The sequence below is a fragment of the Monocercomonoides exilis genome (genome assembly GCF_001643675.1).
Source record: "Monocercomonoides exilis strain PA203 chromosome Unknown scaffold72-133335, whole genome shotgun sequence".
NCBI classification, from domain to species: Eukaryota; Preaxostyla; order Oxymonadida; family Polymastigidae; genus Monocercomonoides; species Monocercomonoides exilis.
Window position 1 is genome coordinate 2,501 of NW_027150617.1, and position 21,691 is coordinate 24,191.

Consider the following 21,691-nt stretch of genomic DNA (forward strand, 5'->3'; position numbering starts at 1 on the left):
TCTATGCTCTTGAAAAATATGCCATGAAATGCTTCAAGACCAAGCAGGGTCCTGTCCATTTCTGGCTGTGCACCGTCTTCCTCCTCCGACAAAAGCCTCGAAGAAACAAGAGCCCTTCTCGCAACCTTTTTGATGTATCCCATCTGGGCTAGCCTGTATGGCACCCAGCCCGCGATGAGTGCGGTGCTTTCTAAAACTGCCTTCTGTGCTTGAGGGTCGCTCTTGCTCTTTATCAGAGCAGAGCAGATGAATCCACTCCGCAAGGAGTGGAAGCTGAAAAGAGAGCGCGGATAACCGGCGTTTTTCGCTCTCTCTTTGAAGCGTTCCCTCATTGCATCAGTCGACAGTGGCCATACTGGCTTGGATTTGTCAACTGCGTTGCTCTTCTCCATCCACTCCGACAACTTCACTCCAGTACTTTTCTTCAAGTACTTGGAAAACCAGAATACAGCATCTCCATCATCTTCCTTCTCTTCATCTCCTTCTATTGTAACTTCATGCCCCCATGTGGAACTTCCCTTTGTTCTGTTGTACAGCAAGGTGCACAGAATCTTCTTTGTTTCCTCTGATATTGTCACCCTCATAATATCAGAGAGAAGCATGCTGGACACAGTGATTGCTCGTGCCCCAGTTTGCACGGCAATCAGGTACAAAGAAGCCTCCATCTCTTTATGCCTGAAATAGTTTGGAATGAAGTGGATAATTCTCTTAACATCTTGGATCAATGCTGGCTCTCTTTCCTTTCCTTTCACTTTCACATCCTTCTGAGTTCGGAGAAAGCGAATTCCATCGTTCATCGCTGCAATTGTTTGCTTATTCAGTTTCTTTCCTCTTTTAGCAATGTTTATTCTTTTGACTGACGGAACTATCACATGGATGATGGATGTGAGAGAATATGCGCACTCCTTGCTCAGGAACAGCACAAACCCTCTCCCAATGAGGGGATGCAGAGGCCACACAGGATACTTAATCAGTAAACTCCATCTTCCAAGCAGCCTCTCCACCCACGCATGCTTTCTTCTGGTAGCTTCTGACCAGAGGGGAGCAGGTTGAAGATACTCTCTTGCTTTTTCTGTCCCCACTCGGAGCGCAGCAAGATCCATTCTTGTGGGCCTCCAGTACTTTGATGATTCGCACAGCCATTCAGTTGAGGATGGAGAAGTGAGAGGAGGGGGAAGAGGTGGAAAGAAGCTTTGTGATTGAGCTGATGTTTCTTCAACGATCAGTGAAGGTGAAGTGAATAATGTGCTGGATGAAGCTGAGGATTGTGAAGAATTTGAATTTGAATGAGATGTGAGACTTTTTTGATGTTGTGACGTTTGTGTTGTGAGTACCTCGTCTTGATCTTGGTTCTGATCAAGGTTTGATAATACTTTTGCAAGTTCATTTTCATTTAATGTTTTTATTTTGAGATTCTCATCAAGTGGGAATATTTCATCTTCAAGTTCTTCTTCTTCCGAACTGTCGCTAATGAATGACTCTTCCGAATCATCATCATTTTCTTTTGTTTTTTCTTTTGTTTTGTTTTCATACACTTGATTTTCAATACTTATTGTTTCAACATGTGGAGTATTATGTTCAAACAAAAAGCATTTTTCATATATTTTTCTATTTGTTGTGGGAGTTGATGTGATATCAAAAGAAGGAGAAGAAGAAGAAAATGAAAGATGTGATATTTCTTTTTCATTTGTTTTATTATATATTTTTTCTTGTGTTTTTCTTTTTTTCAGTCCACATCTGCAGGAAGAATGCATTGAGTCTGATGCCGGAGAAGAAACGCATGAAGAAGAAAGCGAAGATAAAAGTGGAGAAGAGGTTTGAAGTGAGTGTTTGTTTTTTGGTGTTAATATTTGTTTCATGAATTGCAACATTTGATTGCAAACATCTTCTCTTCTAATAAAATCATCATCAGACTGAGAAGATGTATCAATAGAAGTATTTTTTAACATATGATGTTGTGAGTTCTGTTGGTAAAAATGCACAAAAAAAGTGTAAAAACAATTTAATTGCAAAAATATTCAAAAATACTCAAACATTTTGAATTTGTTTTTTATCATTATTTTCGACACATGCGGTGTGAACATCATCATTTTCATTCTGTAAAATGTTGTGTTTTGTTTTGTTTCATAATTTGATTAATGTGAATAATGTGAAAGAAAAATTACAAACAAGAAAAGCATTATTTTGCGTATTATTCTGTTCATCGTTAACAGATGAAGGTAATTCTTTGGATAAGACGGGAGTCAAAATTGAAAAATTCGATTCCTTCGAAAGCTGAGGTGTCAAAACAGATTCCATTTCGTGCAACGAATAAATATTTCAAATTTACTCTTGAAAATATTTGTTATGGTTATGTTTAGATCATGTTGCGAAAAAGTCATTTTTGGAACATTTTTTCGAAAATGCTTGAATTGTTTAGATTAACGAAAATAATGTAAAAATATCATAATATCAACATGTTTGGACTCTTAATTCTCTTTAATTCCAGGGTTTTACCCCACGTTGGTGACCCTAACCCTAACCTAACCTGGGTCAATTCCTAATTAGGGTTATTGAAAAACAGATAAAGTTCAATAATAACTTTTTCAAGACAAATGTAAATTTCAGTTTTTTATTGAATTTATGAATTAATCAATGAAGAGTGTCCACTAAAACAGTTTTCGGAAAAATTCGGCAAACCTATTGTTTTTTTTTAGGTTTTCATTTCTCTATCAATTTTCGATTCAAATGTGGCTTTAGGGTTAGGATTTGAATTTGAATCAACTTTTTTGAATTTTGTTTTGTTTTGGGTTAGGGTGAAAAATGAAAGAATAATTTTGAATAGAATCCTTTTGAGTGAAGCAATGGTCGTGCTGTTAGGATTTTTCTTGTGTTAATGGAATCGTCAATGGTTCAAATCCTACTGCACATTTCCTTTTTTTTAATTTTTTTAATTTTTTGAACATCACATTTGTTAAATTTAACCTAAAAGTGATGGCCTGGGATTGTCTTATGGAGCAGATTCATCAGAACGAGAAGATGAATCATTGCTGTTGACAATTTTTTCAATTTTTCGACTTTTTTCATTGACCCACAATCATATATTTTTGAAAAAAATAAAAAATAAAAAACCTGATTTTGACTAACTTCCGCGCTTTGTGTATAACCAAAACATAAATATATTTGATCAACAAACATTTCTATCAACAATTAAATCAATTTTTCGATGTCCGATATAACGCGAATTTGCCAATAATTTCGTTAAATAATGGTCACGGAGTATTTTTGAATTAACTGCGATGGGACAAATTTTTGATCTGCAGCGACTTTTCAAAAAGAATGACCCATATAATCATTTTTTCATACAAGAATCGTTTTATTTTGATAATGTTTATTTATCATTTCAATGAATTTAAAAATAAATTCATATTTGTCCTTAAAATCGTGTTTTTTGAAAAAATGTGTGAAATAAGAAAAAATGTTAAAAAAACAAGTTGAGAAAGTTTAAAACAAGTTCAACTTATAGAAAATAAACGATGCATTATGACATGAAAACTTAAAACTTCTGATAAAAAATATTTGCTGGAAAAGCAGCAAGTCAATGAACAAAACATAAAATTATTATAATCCTCGATCTTTTTGTAAAACAAAAAATATTGAAAAAAAAATAAAGAATAAGGAAATAAAAACATTTCAAACATTTCTGGTTATTTTTTATTTATCGCAGGCTTGTGTAAAGCTAAAAGCATAACAAAAAAGAAAAAGGTCAAGATAAAATTATAACCCTAATCAGAAATTTTCAACGATAGTTCATGATAATATCGTCTGTTTAGAAAAACAAATTTTTCATAAAAGCTTGTGATGATGTCTTCGCATCCTTCTTCTTCCATCTTTTCAAAAACCTTCCTTTTCGTTGCCTTTCTTTCCTCTTCTTCCTTTTCATCTTTCTCCTCTTCTTCCAATCGATTTGAAACATTCTTAAAGAATTGCAAGCAATTAAATAGCATTCCGTCATCCACTGTTCGTCCCTGCATCTCCTCCAAAACAGCTTCCACAGCTCCTCCTTTCAATAAATCTTCAACTTTCACAAATCTATTTTCTGCTGCTTTTCTCAAGGAATAAATGCACCAATTGCTAATTCCTCTATGATTATCCTTTGCTGCTCGAAATAACTGAACAAGACTGTTGATAAGTCCAACGTATTCTTCATTCCACAACCGACAGTATTCAAAGAAATCATGTATAACATTGAGACACCCCGCTAAAAGAATCTCTTCTTTTTCTTTTCCTACTATTTTCTCTTCTTTCTTCTTCCAATTCACATTTCTTGAAAGTTCTTCTAATTCTCTGGTTGCCTCTCTTCCAAAATGCAACTCATTGATTATCACTTCTTCCAAGCTTTTGTCTTTGTCAAATCTATTTATCAAAAACCCCCAAGCAGACTGATAGGCAAGGCGAGTAAGATTGTGATGCTCCTGATGATATTCGATGATTTCTTTGATTTCATTCAAATACAGTTCTTTTTTGACAGACTGACAAAAAAAGATGGAAAAAAACATTATCAAAGATGAAAAAGAAAGACTCATACATAATCTCGGCTTATGCAACGTAAAGCCTGCAATGCTATTTCCACCTCTTTTTGAACTTCGTCGCTTTCCTCTTTGTTCAATGCAACTTTAAGAAGACAAGGCATGTAAGTTGAAAGCAATTCCTCAGAAGCCCACCTGTTCAACAAAAGATAGCATTCGCAAAGATCAGCCAAAAACTTTTCATTCATTTCTTCTCTTCTCTTCTCTTCCTCAATTATAATCTCTTCAAATCTTATTTTCAATTCAGAATTATAAAAACCATTACTCCATATTTTTTTCAGGGTCTTCAAATGTCCAGCATGCTTCAACAGCAAAATGGCATTTTCCATTGAAAGTTTCTTTTCTTCAATCATTTTGAATATTTGATTGAACAATTCTTCTGCAAAAACAAATATGAATTCACTTGCATTCATTTCATCAATTATTACATTTAGTTCTTCGATTTTCTGTTTCTGGTCATCCTCATTGCAATCCTCCAGTTCATTAAATAATTCTGAAAACACCAAATAAAGAAATGAAATAAGATCACGAAAAATTCAAGTGTAATAATATGCGCAAACCGGTGAACTTCTCCATAATTCCTGTCTCCTGCATTTTTGTATTTATATTGCAGACAGATAAATCAACATTTTTCATCATTCAAACAGAAAACAAATCGGAACAAGAAAAAGAGAATGGCGCATTAAAACTCTTAATAAAACTGCAAAATTGGAAGCATTCAAACCACTCGATCTTGCGTTGACATTTTCGATTTTTAATTCCAAAGATAATGAACTCTTTGCCACTTTCTCTTTTTTGTAATGGATTCAATGATCACCAGATTTGAAAAAACGGAATATTCCATTCACAGAATGAGAAATCCGTGAATGAACATTATCTGTAGAACTAAGAATATTATTTTCTGTGTGACAACAAAAATTGGTGAGATGCAATATTTTTGGAATTCTGACCTTTGATTTTTGTCAATTGGATGGCCAAGGGGAATACACCAATTTCATCAATAACACAAAAGGACATAATGTATGTAATTTATATTGTTCAATATTTTGTGAAGATATTTCCGTCTGTGTCCTCTCCAAAGTGCAGGAATGTGAGTTATTGTTGAAATGGCCAATCTCCGCTTTGTGGAGCAATACGATGAGAACAGAGCTTGTTATTGTATAGCAATTAGGATATAAATGAAGTTACGCAAGACACATGATTTTCATTATATTTTATTTGGTGGAAGAGATGAAAAAAACTTATTCAACTGTTTTTTTATTGAATGAAGACAAAAGAGGATGGAATTCCTCTGAAAAATAAAATCTTCAAAAACTGATATAGAATTTTGGAGCATAAGGCAAGGGAGAAGCTTTTTTGGCAAGGAAAGTGGCTGGCAATATCGAGGGAAGGACATTTATTACTTAAAAAAGGCAAGAATTCAACCAAAAAAATGAGAACTTCAAAATATCGGTTTTATTTATAAGGTTTTCCTGTTCCTCGGACTGTGCCAGGCAGGCATGGAAAGCAACTTAATTCTATTTCTGATTCCGCTTTTGCTTCAAAAGAGTGGAGAAACGCCATCAAAGATGTAACCTATTATCGAATATTAGTTGGCAGTCGAACAACATTCAGGCCAACCGCTTTTGGATTTCATTCTTCGAAGAGGCAGCCATTTTGAGTGAGCAATGTGATTATCATTCGAAGTTTGCTTTCTTCGACGCTACAAGCAACTGCAGAAAAATACAGAATATTTGTATCAACCTCTTCAAGCGCAGCCACCCAGAGATTTTATTGATATGTTCCATTTGCGTGGCATCGATGCGGAGATGATTTGTGGGGACTTGTTGCTTCGTATTGGGTGCGCTGAGGTGTTTGCAGAACTTAGGCAAGACAGCCATGTTTTCTCAGACGAACATCGAGAATGAACAATTTCTCTGAAGACTGTTTAATTTATTTATTTCTGATTGTTCTGCTGTTGGCCTGTGTTTATCTTGTGTTGTGGTTTCTATTATGAATGATTTTTAAAAATGGGGAATTCTTCATATTCTGCTTTCAACCGAATATATTTTCTGGTGCTTATTGAGTTCACTCTGCTGCTCGTGCTCCAACAAGAAGAATAAAGTATCATTCATTCATTCGTCTTCTTTGAAAGTTGCAGCAATTATTGAAGCAGTGATATTTTTTTATGAGAGGGTGCTTCCATTGCGCGTGATAGCTAATGCGATGAAACGGGGAATTTAATTGTTTATCGGTGGGAGACCGCAGCGGTGGTGCAAGAAAAGTAAAAGAATGCTTCGATAAGATGCAAGACAAGGAAGCTATTTGTTGCAGAAGTCGAACGGCAGAGGAAGAAAGAAAGGAATGAGAACAAATGAAGAAATAGAGGGAGAGGAAGCGATATTGGAGAAAAAGGGAGAAATGGAAGAAGGAGAAGACGAAGGAAAAGATGAAGAAGAATTAATAGATGTGGAGGATGATGCAAATGAGATGATTAGAAAACAGATAATGCGTGAAGAAATGCTTTCTGATTTAATAATTCTTTCTTCAAATTCTTCTTCTGCGACAATTCTTCACTTATCTCTTCTTCATCCTCAACTTTCACTTCGTCTCGAATAACTCAATCATGCGTTGCAATGACACATCAACACCCAAAGCAAAGCAGAGAAGAAGAAGAAAAAAAAAGATGAAACAAAAAAATTTTTTTATTTGAGATAATAACAAAGTTTTCTGTCACATTTCCCCACATGCAGAAAGAATCAAAGCATTTTTTCTTTTGAAGCCGCACCCAAAAAATAGCCAGGCAACAAGCAATTGAAAATACATTCACAGAAGGAGATACTCCAAGGAAGGAAGATCATCTTCAAACAACAAGCAGAACATCTGACAACTTGACATCTTTTGTTGAATTAAGCTACGAATTTGATGTCAAAATTGAATAAGAAAGAAGAAGGAGAAGAAAGAGAGCAGCGCATCTTATTACCATTCCATAGTATTTATTTCGATCTACTGCGAAAGGATTGAACTGAATACAAGAACACAAGAAGAGGAAAAACATTGATTTGATTTTGCTATTTGCATCTTTTTCTTTTCAGCAATTGGTTTTTTATTTCGCAATTTATCTATTGCCTGTTTCTTTCTTTTTATCTTCATCGACAATCATATTTTGATGTTTTCGAAGCGATTTCAGACTTTTCTGGGAAAGCATTCCAATAGTTTCAAACACATTTCACAGAATCGTTTGTAATTCGACAGCAAGGAAGAAAATTCTGTGTTTTGCTGTGCCCCTTCAATTGCTGTGCCTGCTCACTTTTTTGAAAAGTTATGATTTCTTCCAGCTCTCAGCTAATATAATATTTGTTTTTCCGTTTTTCATGCACGAACAAGATGATAATTTTCTTTTTTGTGGGGCTGCCCAAGAAACAAACGTTTGAGCATCTTTTGGAATTTTGTCTATTTTCGTTTTGTCAATCTGCCTCTGAATTCATTTTTTTAACTTCGAATTTGAAAACAAACGCCAATGCGCTCATTTTCATCCTCTCCATAAAATTTTCGATGATTCTTTTCATTTACTCCATATTTTTTCTTTCATTGACTTTAATGATGTTGAGAAATCAGATTGAAAAAAAGCCAAAAATGACTTAAATAAAGGTAAATTGATCAATGGGCAATTCTATTTCCAGTTCTTTCCGAAAAGCACAAAAAGTTGGCGCTGCTTCCGCTTCGTTTTCCGAAGAAAACACATCGTTTGCGCTTATTGGTTTCCCTTCTTTTTGAAGCACTTTGCCTGTTAAATTGAACATGACATTTTGGAAATTTAAATGAAACTGGGTTATGCTAAATTGACCGAAGATAGAATTTCAGAATTTCCAATTGCGCACAAGTTTTTAAGTTTGCTCATTTTCTTTGTTTATTCTCTAATTGTGAAATTTGGTGTTTTTTTTTTTTTTTTTTTTTTTTTTTTTTTTTTTTTTTTTTTTTTCAAAAAATTCATTCAGAATTGTTTTGTGAACTGGAACATAACACAGAAAGAGAGCAGAAACAGAAAATCGGTGAATTGAATGAAACTATTGATGAAATGGATGAAGAAGAATTTGAATCCATTTTCACAGAAGAGCTGTTCAATAAAATACACCAAATGTTGAAGAAAGGAAATTATTATTGGAAAATGCAATCTTGCTGTAGAAGCAAGTTGGATATTGCAAAATAATGAAAGATACATCGGGAAGTTGTTTTTTCATTCTAAATTGAACGGAAGATTTAGAGAGATTATTATTGATGAATTTATGAAAAAAGAAAAAGGCGAATCGCTTCTGGTTGATCTTTGTGAGTGCTATTTGACACTAGTAAGTGGAATTTCACATAATTTGGTATCATTTTGTGTGCCATGTCTTGTAAAAGCTGCTTTGAAGAAAGGGAACGATGAGAACACTCAAAAAGAGGTGGAAATAGCATTGCTGGCTTTGAGCTACATTAGTGAAAATATTGTTTGAACATTTCTTTTTCATTTTTATTATGCTTGCTTTTTTCCCCTTATTTCTGATTAGGAAATGGAACAAGAATTTCATTTGAAGCAAATCAAAGAAATCATCCAATATCACCAAGAACATCAGAATCTGACACGACTTGCCTATCAGTCTGCTTGGATGTTTTTGATAAACAGATTGGAGAAAGACATGAGCTTAGAAAAAGTCATCATAAATGAACTGCATTTCGGAAGAGAAGTAAGAAGAGAACCTGAAGAGCCGACAGGATGTGTGGGATGGAAGAGGAAAGAAGTAGAGAACGAAACGAGAAGAAAAGAAACGAAAGAAGAGGTTGTTTTATTGAGATGGATACGAATATTGAATTGTTATTTTTTCGATTGTCAATTGCATAATGAAGAATATGTTGGACTTATTAACAGCATTGTTCAGGTATATCGAGCAGCGAAGGATAATTGCAGAGAAATTGGCAAAGAATGCGTTCGTTCATTGGGAAAGAGAGCGGTCAAAATTGAAGATTTGTTGGAGAGTGGGGCCGATGATTCTATTTTGGAGGAGATTCAGCAAGCAACATTAAATCACAATTTGATAAGAAATTGTTTGCTTTTCTTTTTGAATATTTCAGAACAATTGAAGGAAAAGGAGCAAGATGAAACAGAGAAAGAGAAAAGAAATTAAAAGAAAAGAAAGATATGTGAAAAGATGGAAGAAGAAGGATATGAAGATATCATAGCTGGCTTTCACAAAGAATTTGAAATTCTTCACAGAATAATTTATCCTTGAATATCGTTTGATATATCTGATTATTTTATTAACGTTTAACCAAATTCTTTTCAATAAAAATTGTGACTCTAAAATAATATTTTCTTTTCTTTTTTATTCATTTCACAAAATGGGAGGAAAACAAGAATTGAATTGTTGTTAAAAATATTTTTCTTTCCTTTAACAAAAAAAAAAAGAAAAAAAGAAAAAATATGATATTCTTTTCTTTTCAATTAGTTCCATCAACAATCTTCATTAAATGGATCATTTCCCTCCATCTTCATCAACAAGATTCATTTTGAGCAATGTGTTCAATTGTTCAGTTTTTTCCTCTTGAAGCCTCTGGTCTCCTTTGCTTATTCTCTTTCTGATTATATTTTCAATGAAAAAGAGAAGGCGAAAGAGAAGAATACAAAAGAAATAAAAAAGAAAGAAATGTTTGCAGAAGAAACCAGATGTCAACTTCTTTTGTTCAAAATAAAACAGAAATAAATCTGATGACGAAGAAGAAGAAGAAGAAGATTTTGAAGATATAAACTCCATGCGATATTCAATGTCTGCCTTCTGCTTCAAATTTCCAACAAATTGAATTGTGAATCAAATGGTTATTCCATCAGAACATGATAATAATTCTCCAAAAAACACTCAATGAAAAGGAAGTGCCAAATCCATTTCTGTGAAAGTGACTTGTCTCTCTTTTCGGTTGGACTGATTTCCTAGTCTCCCATGTGTAATTTTGTAAATCTTTAGCCATCTTCTCTTTGTTTCATTCATCGACGTTGAGTAAAAGGCTATTAACATTTTCCAATAAAAGAATCTCCAAAAGCAATATCATTTCGAGCAATGCTCAAAAGGAATGGAATTTGTGCAGATTCTCTCAATTTTCGCTCATTTCGAATACCAATGAAGGAAGAAGACGAAGACGATGCAGAAGAAGATTGCCAAATACGGCTGTCAGCAATCAAATATGAAGAAGATGAGCAGATATTGTGAATAAATTTCTCTCTCTCTCTCTCTCTCTGTTGGAGTGGCTTGTGATGAAGTTGAGCCATATGAGAAGTCTGTAGTATTTCCAGCAGAATACTTAGCAAAACAAAAATCACCAAAATTAACAGCGCTGTATATAAAACATATTGTGCATTACATGAAACGATCATTGACCATTGAAATGCTTTTGCAGCAACTGGAAGCGCTCACAGATGAAATGATGTTGATGAAGGCGAAATCTTCGACTGATGAATTTTCACAACGTTTTCCTGTCGATTCAGCTGAACATGCAATTTTTATTCACTTTTTTAATCGCTTTGTCTTCTCGCCCGCTTTTGAGTTCATTTGCATCAGCTGAAATTGTTGAGTTCCCTTTCTTTCTCCCTTCAACAACAATAATACTGAATCTTTCTTTTCTTCCAAAAAAAATATCTCCATTTGCACCATTTGCGTGGGCAATGACAGATGATATTCTCCAATCTGTTGCTTTACTTGGTAAAATCGATGCTACATCCCATTCGGATGAAGGCCGAGTGTACCAGCCATCCAACAAAGAGTGTCTCAATCCTTCTTTTCTTTTGCTCCCTTTCAGTTGTTCTTCTCCAACAGCAAGTCTTCGTTTATCTATCTATCTATCTATCTATCTTCCTTTCTTTCTCCAACGGTATGACTTTCTCTCTCTCTCTCTCTCTCTCTCTCTCTCTCCAGAATTGTTAGGCTCTCGCTCTTTCTTCTCTTTTTGTTATTATTTCCTCCATTTCCCCTCAATGTAACTTTTCTTTTCCACAATCATTTTTCCTTTTTTTCCAGTCCGTTGCTGCATCTTCTCTCCTTTTTCACTTCTCCTTTTGGAAATCCTCCAATTTTTGATTCCAATTCATAGTTTCTAAAATCCTTTTCACATCTTATTCATCCAATTCTGCATATTCCACCAGAATTGTGAATCTTGCCATAAAATCTTCCAGTTGGATGTTTCTATCAAGCAATTTTATGGAAATGACAAAGGGAAATGACAAATCACAAAAAAAAGTTGGATGCTTTCTGAATGAGAATGTCCAGCCAGCCCATCAGCTCCGACAAAAGAGTCGCCTCTGCCAAACATCCACAACAAATATGCAAAGCAAACTGCTTTTTCTCTTTCAAGCTCATCTTAAGCATTATCTGGTTATGCATCATACAAAACAGATGGCAGAAGTCACGAATGTCATCGTTGAATGCAATGCAAACAATAGATAATCTCAAAACTTATGGTTCTTTCGCGAAATGAAAAGAAGGCGTTTCTTTCGATGGCATTCCTGTTCGTGATCAATCTGTATTCATTCAAAGAACACCTTTAAAGAAAAATGAATGAAATAAAAAAATTCAAACCATTTTTTTATCCGAGAAATATTTTCCCATCTCCAACGGATTGGTAATTATCAGCCCAGCTGGCTTTTTTGCTCTCCAAAATTGCCTCTAACTACATTAAAAAACAGACAACTGAACAATAAATGAATGGCATAGAACATCATCGAAAGCAGAAAATCCTTTATGAAACCGATAATGAAGACAGGTGAAAATTCAAGTTCTCCATATAAATATGAAATGTATTCCTTTTCAAAGACTCATTCAACGCCATGTCTTTGTTGACAGCATGTCAGTAGGATTCATGCAAAATGCAAATGAGATTGTAATTGATGTCTGCTGAGTGCTTCGTTCAACTCGCTTCCTCCATTCTTCAACACCCAATTCCCTTTCCTTTTCCATGGAACCAATCTTCCACCAAAAATCACACAAAACAAGTCCTGCGCATAAGATATGCCAAGTGAACTGCATTTCCCTCGAAATGAGCAAGCCGTTCAATTCAATCCTTCAGAAACATTCTGCTCGCTTTTTCTGCATCTTGCTTGAGTTATTTTTCATTCAAAATATCACAGTCGATGTTGCATCATGTATTTTGCGATATACAACCAAGTTCAAATGCTGATTTCCTCCACCAATTCACTTTTCGCAAATAATCGATGCAAACAGCCACTCACTCATCCATCTGTAGACAAAATCCATGCTCTTCTGTAATGCAATAACTCGCATGGGTGCGTCCGTGGTTGTACGCTTAAGCAGCTCAAACATGCTCTGGCTGCAGCAAATCATCAATCAAAAATCTTCACTTATAAAATTATAGGTTTAAAACCCTTATTTATTTGCACAAAAACAAGATTATTTTATTTTATAGATTTGCTTGTTTTGAGGCAAAAATCATTGATGGTGAAAGAGGTTTCGAATCCTATATTATTTAAAAAATTTTGATTTGGTGTTTTTAATTCTATTGATACTGTTACACCACGAATATTTCGAAAATGAATTTAATAATTGTTTTAAATTCAACTTGCAATTTCACAGAGATCTTCAGATGAACAAAAATTTCTAGGTGTGTCTGTATTTCCGAACAAATGATTGCTTATTGATTTTATTTTTTTCTTTTTTGAACATTATTAAAGAGAAACTCTCACAGTTGGAACAATGCACCGACGCTGAGCAGAAACTGAAAATTGAAGAAATGAATGAAATAGTAGAAGAAATGAATAAATTTGACATTCATATTATTTTAGGTGTTCAAATATTTAACAAAATAAATGAAATGGTTGAAGGAAAAAAGCTTTCGATAGAAAATTCAATTTTACTGTTGATGATTGTCGGATATTGGAGAGAAATGAAAACGGCGTGGGTTAATAGCTTTGAAGTATCATCATTGCGCAAGAGCTTTGAGAAGATGATTATTGATGAAAATGGGAAAAAAGAGGAAAGGAATGATAATCTTCTTGTTGACCTTTGTGAATGCTATCTTTTGTTAGTCAACACGTTAAATACAGAATCGATACCTATTTATATGTCTTGTCTTCTGAAAGCTGCGTTGAAGCAGGAGGAAAATGATGAGGCTCAGAAGGAAGTGGAAATGGCTTTATTAGCTTTATGTCACATTTGCGTATATAACGTATGAGTATTTCTATTTCCTTTTTGATGTTATTTATTTTTTCCGATTTTTGTTAGAATGTGCCAAAAAAACTGTATTTGAGTGAACTCAAAGAAATCATCAAATATCATCAGGAACATTACAATCTGACACGACTTGCCTATCAGTCTGCTTGGCAGTTTTTGATTTTCCGAATGAACATTGACGGAAACATGGAAGAAGTTATTGCGAATGAACTGCATTTTGGAAGAGAAGCAGCAAGAGAACTGGAAGAGCTGACGAGATGTGTTGATTGGAAGAGAAATACAGAGGAAAATGGAGGAAAAGAATCGAAAGAAATGCTTATAATCTGGAGATGGATCAATACATTGGAGGAATATTTTAATTCGTTCAAATTGTGGAACGCAGAACTTGTTGGGCTTTTAGGGTGCATCTTGAAATTATTTCTAGCAGCAAAGGATAATTACCCAGACTTTCGCGATGAATGCCTCATAACATTTGGAAGAGCAGCTGAAAACACATCTGTGGAAATTGATGCTTTGGTGAAGGAAGGTATTGTCGATCTCTTTTTTGAGGAAATGAAGCAATTCACTTTGGATGAAGATATTATGTGGAATTGTTTGAATTTCTTTTTGAAACTTTCAAAAAGATTGAAAGAAGAGAAGGAAGATGAAAAGAAAGAAGAGGAAAGAAAGGAAGCGAAAAGAAAGATATTTGAAAGGATGGAAGAAGAAGGATTTGAAGATATCGTTGAAAGCCTTCATGATGAAATTTCTTTTCAAAACGAAAAATATTATAATTCATTTTCTTTGAATATTTCTGATTATTTTGTGAATTCTTGAGGAAATGAGATGTTATTTATTCTGTAACACAAAAACTATCTTTTTCACTTTTATTCATTTCACTAAATGATAAAGAAAATAATAGAAATATTTTTATTTTATTTTTATTTTTATTTTCTTTTTCATCAAATTCTCTAATAAAGTAATTCAATCATAATTGAATTTTCTCTCACTCTTTCTTTCTCTTTCTTCTTTCTCTTTTGCATAGAAATCTTTTTTTGTTGTTCGTTTAATTTTCAGTTTCATTGCCCTTCACTTCCATTTCATTCATTGCCTGAAAGAGGCAGAAAGCCAATTAATAAGAGTAACATGTTGCCTTCCTTGTCGAAATAGAATGAAGAGGAAAAGAAAGATCACAGTCATTGAAATGAAGATAGATAATGCATGAATATGTGAGTAAGAGCGTGAAAATGAGGAAGAATGAAACGAAAAAGTAGAAACAGGATATGTTAATGAACAGACTGAATGAAATTAATGAGATATGAATGCTTTTTGTTTTTCTTGCTTCTTCCTTTTTTTCCTGTCTCTTGCGCTTGCGGATAATGCGGAGAATGCAGTGGAGATAGAGGAATTTTGTTGGAGAAGAATATCAACAAATGTCATTCTGCAAACATCGTGTAATTCTGAAAAAAAGCTCATCTGAATGATCTTGTGAAACGTATAAAAAAATTGCAGCCTGTGTTCTCTTTGAATGAGAAGTCGATTTGGTTGAAGGATAACAAAAGTGAAATCGTTATTGGGATGAAGTCAGAAAATACCATCAGTCACTGCAAAATCAACAATACAATTTCTCTGACTTCACTCTGTTGAATTTGAAAAGAAGAATATGAGAAATTGATGATGATGGAAAAGAAAAATTTGATGAATCAGTGGAAGAAGGAGAAGGAGAAGGAGAAGGAGAAGGAGGAAGTGGATCCTTCGATTCCAACGTTTTCTTCGAAGTTTCTAGTATTTTCAAATTTTGGTTTTTGATTGGCAAAATGTGAAAGAGAAAGATGGCCTGTGGATAACTTCATGGAACGCTCAGAATTAGGAAAAGCTGAGAAGATATATAAATTAAATCGTAATAATAATATTGAAGCAAATAAGGAACATGAAAACCAGAAAACAGAAATTGATGAATTTAAAAATTGAATAAATATCGTTTTAAATAAGAAAGAAAAAAAGAATAGAAAAAATAAGTGAATAAAAAAATGAAAAACATTTCAATACCATTCACTTTTTCTTCTCCCTTTTATTTTTTATCCCCTTCCATCTTCATCCACACCTTGAAACATCAACACAACATCCTTCCTTCACCCCAGTTGGAATCACATTCGACGATAAAATCAAAACAGCAGCAGAAAACTCTTCTTTCAGCTCTTTTTGAATTGGTCCCAACATTTCTGAAGAAAGAGCTGTAAAAACACAAATAGCATTTTTTCACTCAGTTTCGCGTCTGTCCTTATTCTTTTGACATGTCAAATTGCAATTCGCTCGCAAAATGTGTCATGTCAAAAACAAAAAACCCACCAAGTCTAGGGTTTTTCCGGATTGCATATATCTCCAATTGCTTCATTGAAAAGTGCTGTTTTCCTCTGAAAATGCTGTGGATTGCTTCAGAATTCTGACTGCAAAGCAATTCGAAGGCAGAAAAGATATAACAGAAGAGCAATGAGACAAAAAAGAGGAAAGCAGAGAAATGATTTTGAGAGGAGAGGAAGGAGAAGTTGCAGTGGGCGAAGGGAGGCATATGCCTAACTAGAGGAGAGAGAAAGCAGAGTTTGCTGTTACTAATGCTCTGAATGAGGAATTTGAAGATTTTGAGATTAAATTTGTTATTGAAAAAGATAAATTAATAAAGAATAATTTTTATAATCATAAAAAGCATATAAAAAGACAGTATTTTAAAAATGAAGATATAACAATAAATAAATAAATAAATAAAAACCAGAAAAAGTTGAGAAACAAAGCAAACCTGTTCCACAATTGTGCCTTCTAGAACAGCCGCCCCAGCTTCACCGAGAACAATAGCGGATCTTGGGTCGACAACACACTTTCATCTCCATCAAATATTGAAGTTTTTTCAATCACCACTCACCAAATCAATCTTTTCAGCACAAAAACAGCATTTTCTTCTTCTTCTTCTGCTTGTCCGTTGTAGAAAATAAACTTTCTTTCTTTTTCTTTGAAATTTCTGAATTTAACCAAAAATTATTTCTTTTTCCTCAAATAACTCATGAAATGCTCTGCTCTTCTTCGCCTCCTTCACAACACTTAACATTCTTCTTCTTCTGCTGCTGCTGCTGCTGTCCCTTCAGCCATCTCTTCGCATTCTCCCTCCTCCACTCTCTCATCGCATCCACCAGCTCCATCCAATTCACCAGCACAAACGCTATTTTTGTTTCTCCTTAATCATCCCTGTCTAAATGTGAAAGATCATTCGTATATCCCAGCTGCTCTTGTGCCATTCAACTGTGTTGTGAATTCAACCAATTTCCAAAGGCAATTGACTGCTCTTTCCTCACACATAAGTTGCACTTTCCTGTCAAAAACAGAGCTTCTCATGTTTCTTTGACAAAACATCAGTTTCTTCATTAAAGACTGAAAACATTCGAGTTCAATTGATACAATTTCGAGTTGTTTGGGGGGAATTGTGTTGTCAATTCTTCTTTTTCTCCCCCTCCTTCTTCTTCCTCTTATTCTTCTTATTCTTTTTCTTTTTCTTATTTTTCTTCCTCCATTTCTTTGTTTTCTTCTGTTTCTTCAACGTTGCAAAGCTATTTCCTTCTGTTAAATCTGCTGTTTGCTCTGAAAGTGCTCAATTTTTTTGTGAAATGCTATCAGAATGTTTGAGTTGGATGTAATTCGAAGAAATAAAGAAGTTGAAGACGAAGACGAAGATAAAGATGAAGATAAAGATGAAGATGAAGTCTGTATGAAACAATCTTGGCAGTGCTCAGCTTGCAACTGAGATAGAAGAGCGTTATGATTGAAGCGAATGTTCGGCTTGTTCCATTATGTTCTCATTTGTCTGAGTGAATCGTCTGCTAAATCCACTCTGGATGCAACTCATGGCTCGTTTTGCTTGGTGCTTTCACTCATTTTAAGCATACCTCCTCTTCCTCCTTCTCCTCCTCCCCTTTCTTTTCCTTCCACAACAGCTCTGTTTGCATCCGTTCTGTTGCCTTTGCATATGCCCAGCCCGCTGCCAAACCTTGCGTCTATCACATTCTTTGATCCAACCAACGCCCCAGCTCTAATCAAAACTCCCTTCTTCTGTTTGTTTCTCCGTTTCTTCTCTCCACTCGAACGATCCTCTTCGCTTAATGCATCGCTATAAAGGATGCTCTACTGCCGGCAGAGTGAAAGGATCAGGCAGGGTGCCCGGGCAGAGCACAAGGGAATACTCGCACGGAGGGCGAAGGATGTACGGCGCACAGAGAAAGGCAAAGACACAATGGGTGTAGGCTTTGGCAGACGAATGCATGTCATATTCTTCGGTGAAAGAGAAGTGTGTGTGAAGTGGCGGAAGCGTTGCAAGAAGATTAAGATGGAAATTCTGCGGAACGATGTTGTGAGGAAGTCGTAGATGAATGAGGTTTCAAAGAATGGAGGGTCAGAACAAGATGCGTTGCATCACCCATTTCAGCTGAAGATGGCAATCGGAAAGATATCGAATCACGCTCGGCTTCTTCATGAATATAATTTTCACACACAAAGTCCAATCTCTTGGAGAAGCACTCGTTTTTTGGAACTTTTTTCTTTCCTCCTTCATTTCCATTTCAATGAGAAAAATGTGCCAATGATAATGGTTCAGAGCCAATGGCTTAAACTACATTTAAAACTCCTCTTTCAAGCATTCCATCAACTTGCCTTTAAACGTATTCTTCTTTGACGTATCATTAGGCAGCTGTCTGTCATATTTTAATGTTCCAGAACCAAAATATTCAGAAAAATGCTAATTCCAGTTTGACAATTGAGCAAGAGGTTTGCTTATTTGTAAATACATCTAAATGAGAAAAGTCGTTCTCCTTAAACGATTCAATGAATGATTCAATTATTACTTGAAACAGCTTGACAGCAATTCGAATATCCAAAACTTTATCTGTGGCATTGGCAGATCCGTCATTTTTTCAAAAAATTCAAATCACCAATGTTCTGTAAATTTTGAAAATTCTTTTACGCGATTAGCGCTGCAATAAAATCGCATTATTAATAAATAGGTGGAATATCATTCGAAATTTGCAAATTTCACCTGAAACATGAAGAGTTCAATTCTATAAAACTCTTTAGAAATAATTTCAACTCATGTCGATGTGGCAACTATTATAATAAGCAAGCAGAAGCTCCGCACACCTCAAAGTTCTCTTTTTTGCTCAAAAAACTCATGATCAATAAATAATATTATTTGAGTTTTTTTTTGCAAACAAAAAAAATAATTCACTTAAAAATAAAATTTGTCTGCATGATGTTACCAACTCCATCTGAAGCAGCATTCAATCGCTTTGTGAACGGGCTCACATCCATCTTGTTTGTTTCATTGAGCTTTAGAAAACATCCCTTTAAAAAGTGTTTGTCTTGTTTCCTTCCATCCGAATTGTCGAATCACTCAGAACATCGCTGAACAGCATTCCATCGATGTTGAATAGCATCTAGATGAAAAAAACTTTCATTGACAGAGTGGAGATGCTGCTGCCGACAGCTAAGAATGCTGATAAATGCAAGAGAAAAGGAAAAGAAGAAAGAAATATAAGAAGAATAATCAGTCTGAATTTCATTTTTCTATCATGCATCAATAAAAAAGTAAATTGACAAAAAAGAAAATAAGCTTTGAGCTTCTTTTGCATTTCCCTTCAAAATACAATTTGAATCAAAAAAATTAAATGTGGCAAGTGAGAAAACAGAATGCTTTAATTGCAAATTCAGTTGATGTGCATGAAAAAGATATGATAGAAATGTTGCTTATTAAAAAGAAAACAATGATGGTGATGAGAAAGAAGTCAAAAAATTCAGTGATATAAAATGAAAACATATTGAAGGAGGATTTCTTTCTGAAATAGTTATAGAAAACAGAAAATAAAAAGATGGATCGATAAGATATGTGAGATCTTCTTCCGTTCTGATGAAATATTAAAGCATGGATAAAAAATATTCTTTGGATAATTCAAAGAGGATTTCATGAAAACGAATTGAACAATCATTACATGAATCAACGAATTCATTGCACTTCTCTTTCAGGTCGAATGCAATTTTAAAGAAAACATCTAATTTCTTTAACTTTGATTGAATACATTCATTCATCCAAATATTAAATTACAATCGGTGGAAAAAACGGTCGTTGGTGGGAAAAGCTGTAGTTCAAGTTGTTTGAACAGAAGAGTCTTTTGGAAAGAAAACATTAAAATTAGAAAGATTAAGAACATTCACACCTGTGAAAGTTCAACGAGATATATTTTTTCATTATTTACTGGTTATATGGCAGAAAAGTTCTCTGAACCTTCGAAATTTAAACAGCAGTTTGTTCAAACTGCTGTTATCAAAAATGCTTTATCGCATTGAATGATCAGAAGAAATGACTTGAATATAATATGATTTATTCTGAAATAGCTGTTTAAAAACAAATTTTGATCTTTATAAATAAAACTCTATCAAAAAAGTTTTTGATCGAATGCATAATAATGGACGCTACAAAAAAAATCACTCCAAACATTCTTCATCGTTTGATGGCTACATCTGACTTCCGAAAATATTCATCTCCATCACAAAAGATCTTCGAAATAAAAAAGAAATATGCTGTAACGTGGAAAACTGCTGTGGGATCCAAAGCTATTTCAAACGGTGCATGGGAAAGAGGAATAGCGGAGATGAAAGCAAATCGGGAAGTGGGGAAAATTGGCCGCCCATCAATAATTACAAGTGAACAACTGGAAAGAGTCGAAAACCAAGTCATCGCACTGCTGTCCGAACAAAAAATTATCAGAGTGAAGGACATTCAATCGATGGTTTTGCATGTTGATCTTTTTATTTTTTTGATAACTTTGTTTTTTTCGATCAAGGAAGTTTTCAATACAAGTTGTGAAAGTGACGAAGAAAGGAAAAAAGTCAATTTGAAATATGCCTTTGATCTCATAAAAAGAAGCTCAATATTCAAGGCATGCATTTCCAGGCCTATGGAAATTGCAAAAATCCGTGCGCAATCACCAGAGACAATTCGTGAAGGGTACCAATAGTTGTCTTCCATTATTTCAACGAACAACATTGATTCGACAGACATATACAACTTTGATGAATCCTCTGTTCGTATTGGAGAAGGAACAGAAAAGCTTTTTGTTTGCCTAAAAAACCAAACGCCGCCTTCTCCTCCTGCATTACCAAAAACCGAAAATGCGACTTTATGTGTTTGCATTAGTGCCAACGGGTCTCATCTTCCACATATATTAATATACCCACGAAAAAAGATGCCATAAGATTTTTCTTTTTTATCATTTTTCAATATATTATATGGGTTATTCTTTTTGAAAAGTCACAAATGTTTAATTTTCAAATACTTCAAAATTTTCATATTTTGCTCAAATATCTGTTTCCACTCACGAATCTTCTTTGGAACTAATGAAATAGCTTTATCAAGAAATAGATTTTATATTTGTGAAGTTTGGTATATGTTAACATCAATATGAGCTAAATATGAAAATTTTGATTTATTCGAGAATTAAACATTTGCGACTTTTCAAAAAGAATTACCCATATATTGGTTCTTCATTAGGTTGGATAAATTTGGAAACATTTCGATTTATCATGATTCAGAAATGGATACAGCTGATTGCGAATAAACTGAAAATGTCAAAATCTAAGAAAGCTCTGTTATTATTGGACAATCACATTATTCATTTTGATTCGGAGGTAATTTCGTTTGCTAATCATAACAATATCATCATCGAAACCTTTCCTCCAAACATGACACACCTTTAACAGCCGTGTGACAATTGCGTGTTTGCAAGATTAGAACTTGTTCTTCTAAATTCATTTGTCCGACCTACAAATTTAACGACTTCTTCTTTCCGAAAAGCTTTGGCAGATGTGTTTCCAGAAGCTTTGTCTGCTGCAATTCTCCGTCTGTAATAAAATCTGCATTTTGAA

At 34.3% G+C, this 21,691-nt stretch overlaps 5 protein-coding genes across 5 annotated transcripts in view; 2 read left to right on the forward strand and 3 right to left on the reverse strand.

Moving 5' to 3' along the window:
- Positions 1–1,103, reverse strand: part of MONOS_18376 (uncharacterized protein) — a gene marked incomplete at both ends in the record, with an annotated part of 2,905 nt that extends 1,802 nt beyond the window's left edge. Inside the window, one exon of the mRNA XM_067871391.1 lies at positions 1–1,103. This exon is cut by the window's left edge and continues 66 nt beyond it. Within this exon, the coding sequence (XP_067718774.1) occupies positions 1–1,103 (1,103 nt within the window).
- A 2,661-nt stretch (positions 1,104–3,764) lies between these two features.
- Positions 3,765–4,672, reverse strand: MONOS_13344 (uncharacterized protein; the record flags this gene model as incomplete). The annotated part of the gene is made up of 2 exons (XM_067866037.1): positions 3,765–4,511; positions 4,568–4,672. 2 exons carry the CDS (start codon positions 4,670–4,672, stop codon positions 3,765–3,767), a joined length of 852 nt encoding a protein of 283 aa, XP_067718775.1.
- Positions 4,673–13,646: 8,974 nt separating this feature from the next.
- Positions 13,647–14,384, forward strand: MONOS_13345 (uncharacterized protein; the record flags this gene model as incomplete). Its single annotated transcript, XM_067866038.1, has 3 exons — positions 13,647–13,751; positions 13,808–14,282; positions 14,380–14,384. 3 exons carry the CDS (start codon positions 13,647–13,649, stop codon positions 14,382–14,384), a joined length of 585 nt encoding a protein of 194 aa, XP_067718776.1.
- Positions 14,385–15,601: 1,217 nt separating this feature from the next.
- On the reverse strand, positions 15,602–16,926 carry MONOS_18377 (uncharacterized protein; the record flags this gene model as incomplete). Its single annotated transcript, XM_067871392.1, has 6 exons — positions 15,602–15,611; positions 15,840–15,969; positions 16,085–16,178; positions 16,314–16,352; positions 16,530–16,607; positions 16,834–16,926. The coding sequence occupies 6 exons, from the start codon at positions 16,924–16,926 to the stop codon at positions 15,602–15,604; spliced, it is 444 nt and encodes a 147-aa protein (XP_067718777.1).
- A 971-nt stretch (positions 16,927–17,897) lies between these two features.
- Positions 17,898–18,143, forward strand: MONOS_13346 (uncharacterized protein; the record flags this gene model as incomplete). Its single annotated transcript, XM_067866039.1, has 1 exon — positions 17,898–18,143. One exon carries the CDS (start codon positions 17,898–17,900, stop codon positions 18,141–18,143), a length of 246 nt encoding a protein of 81 aa, XP_067718778.1.
- Between the last annotated feature and the right edge of the window lie 3,548 nt (positions 18,144–21,691).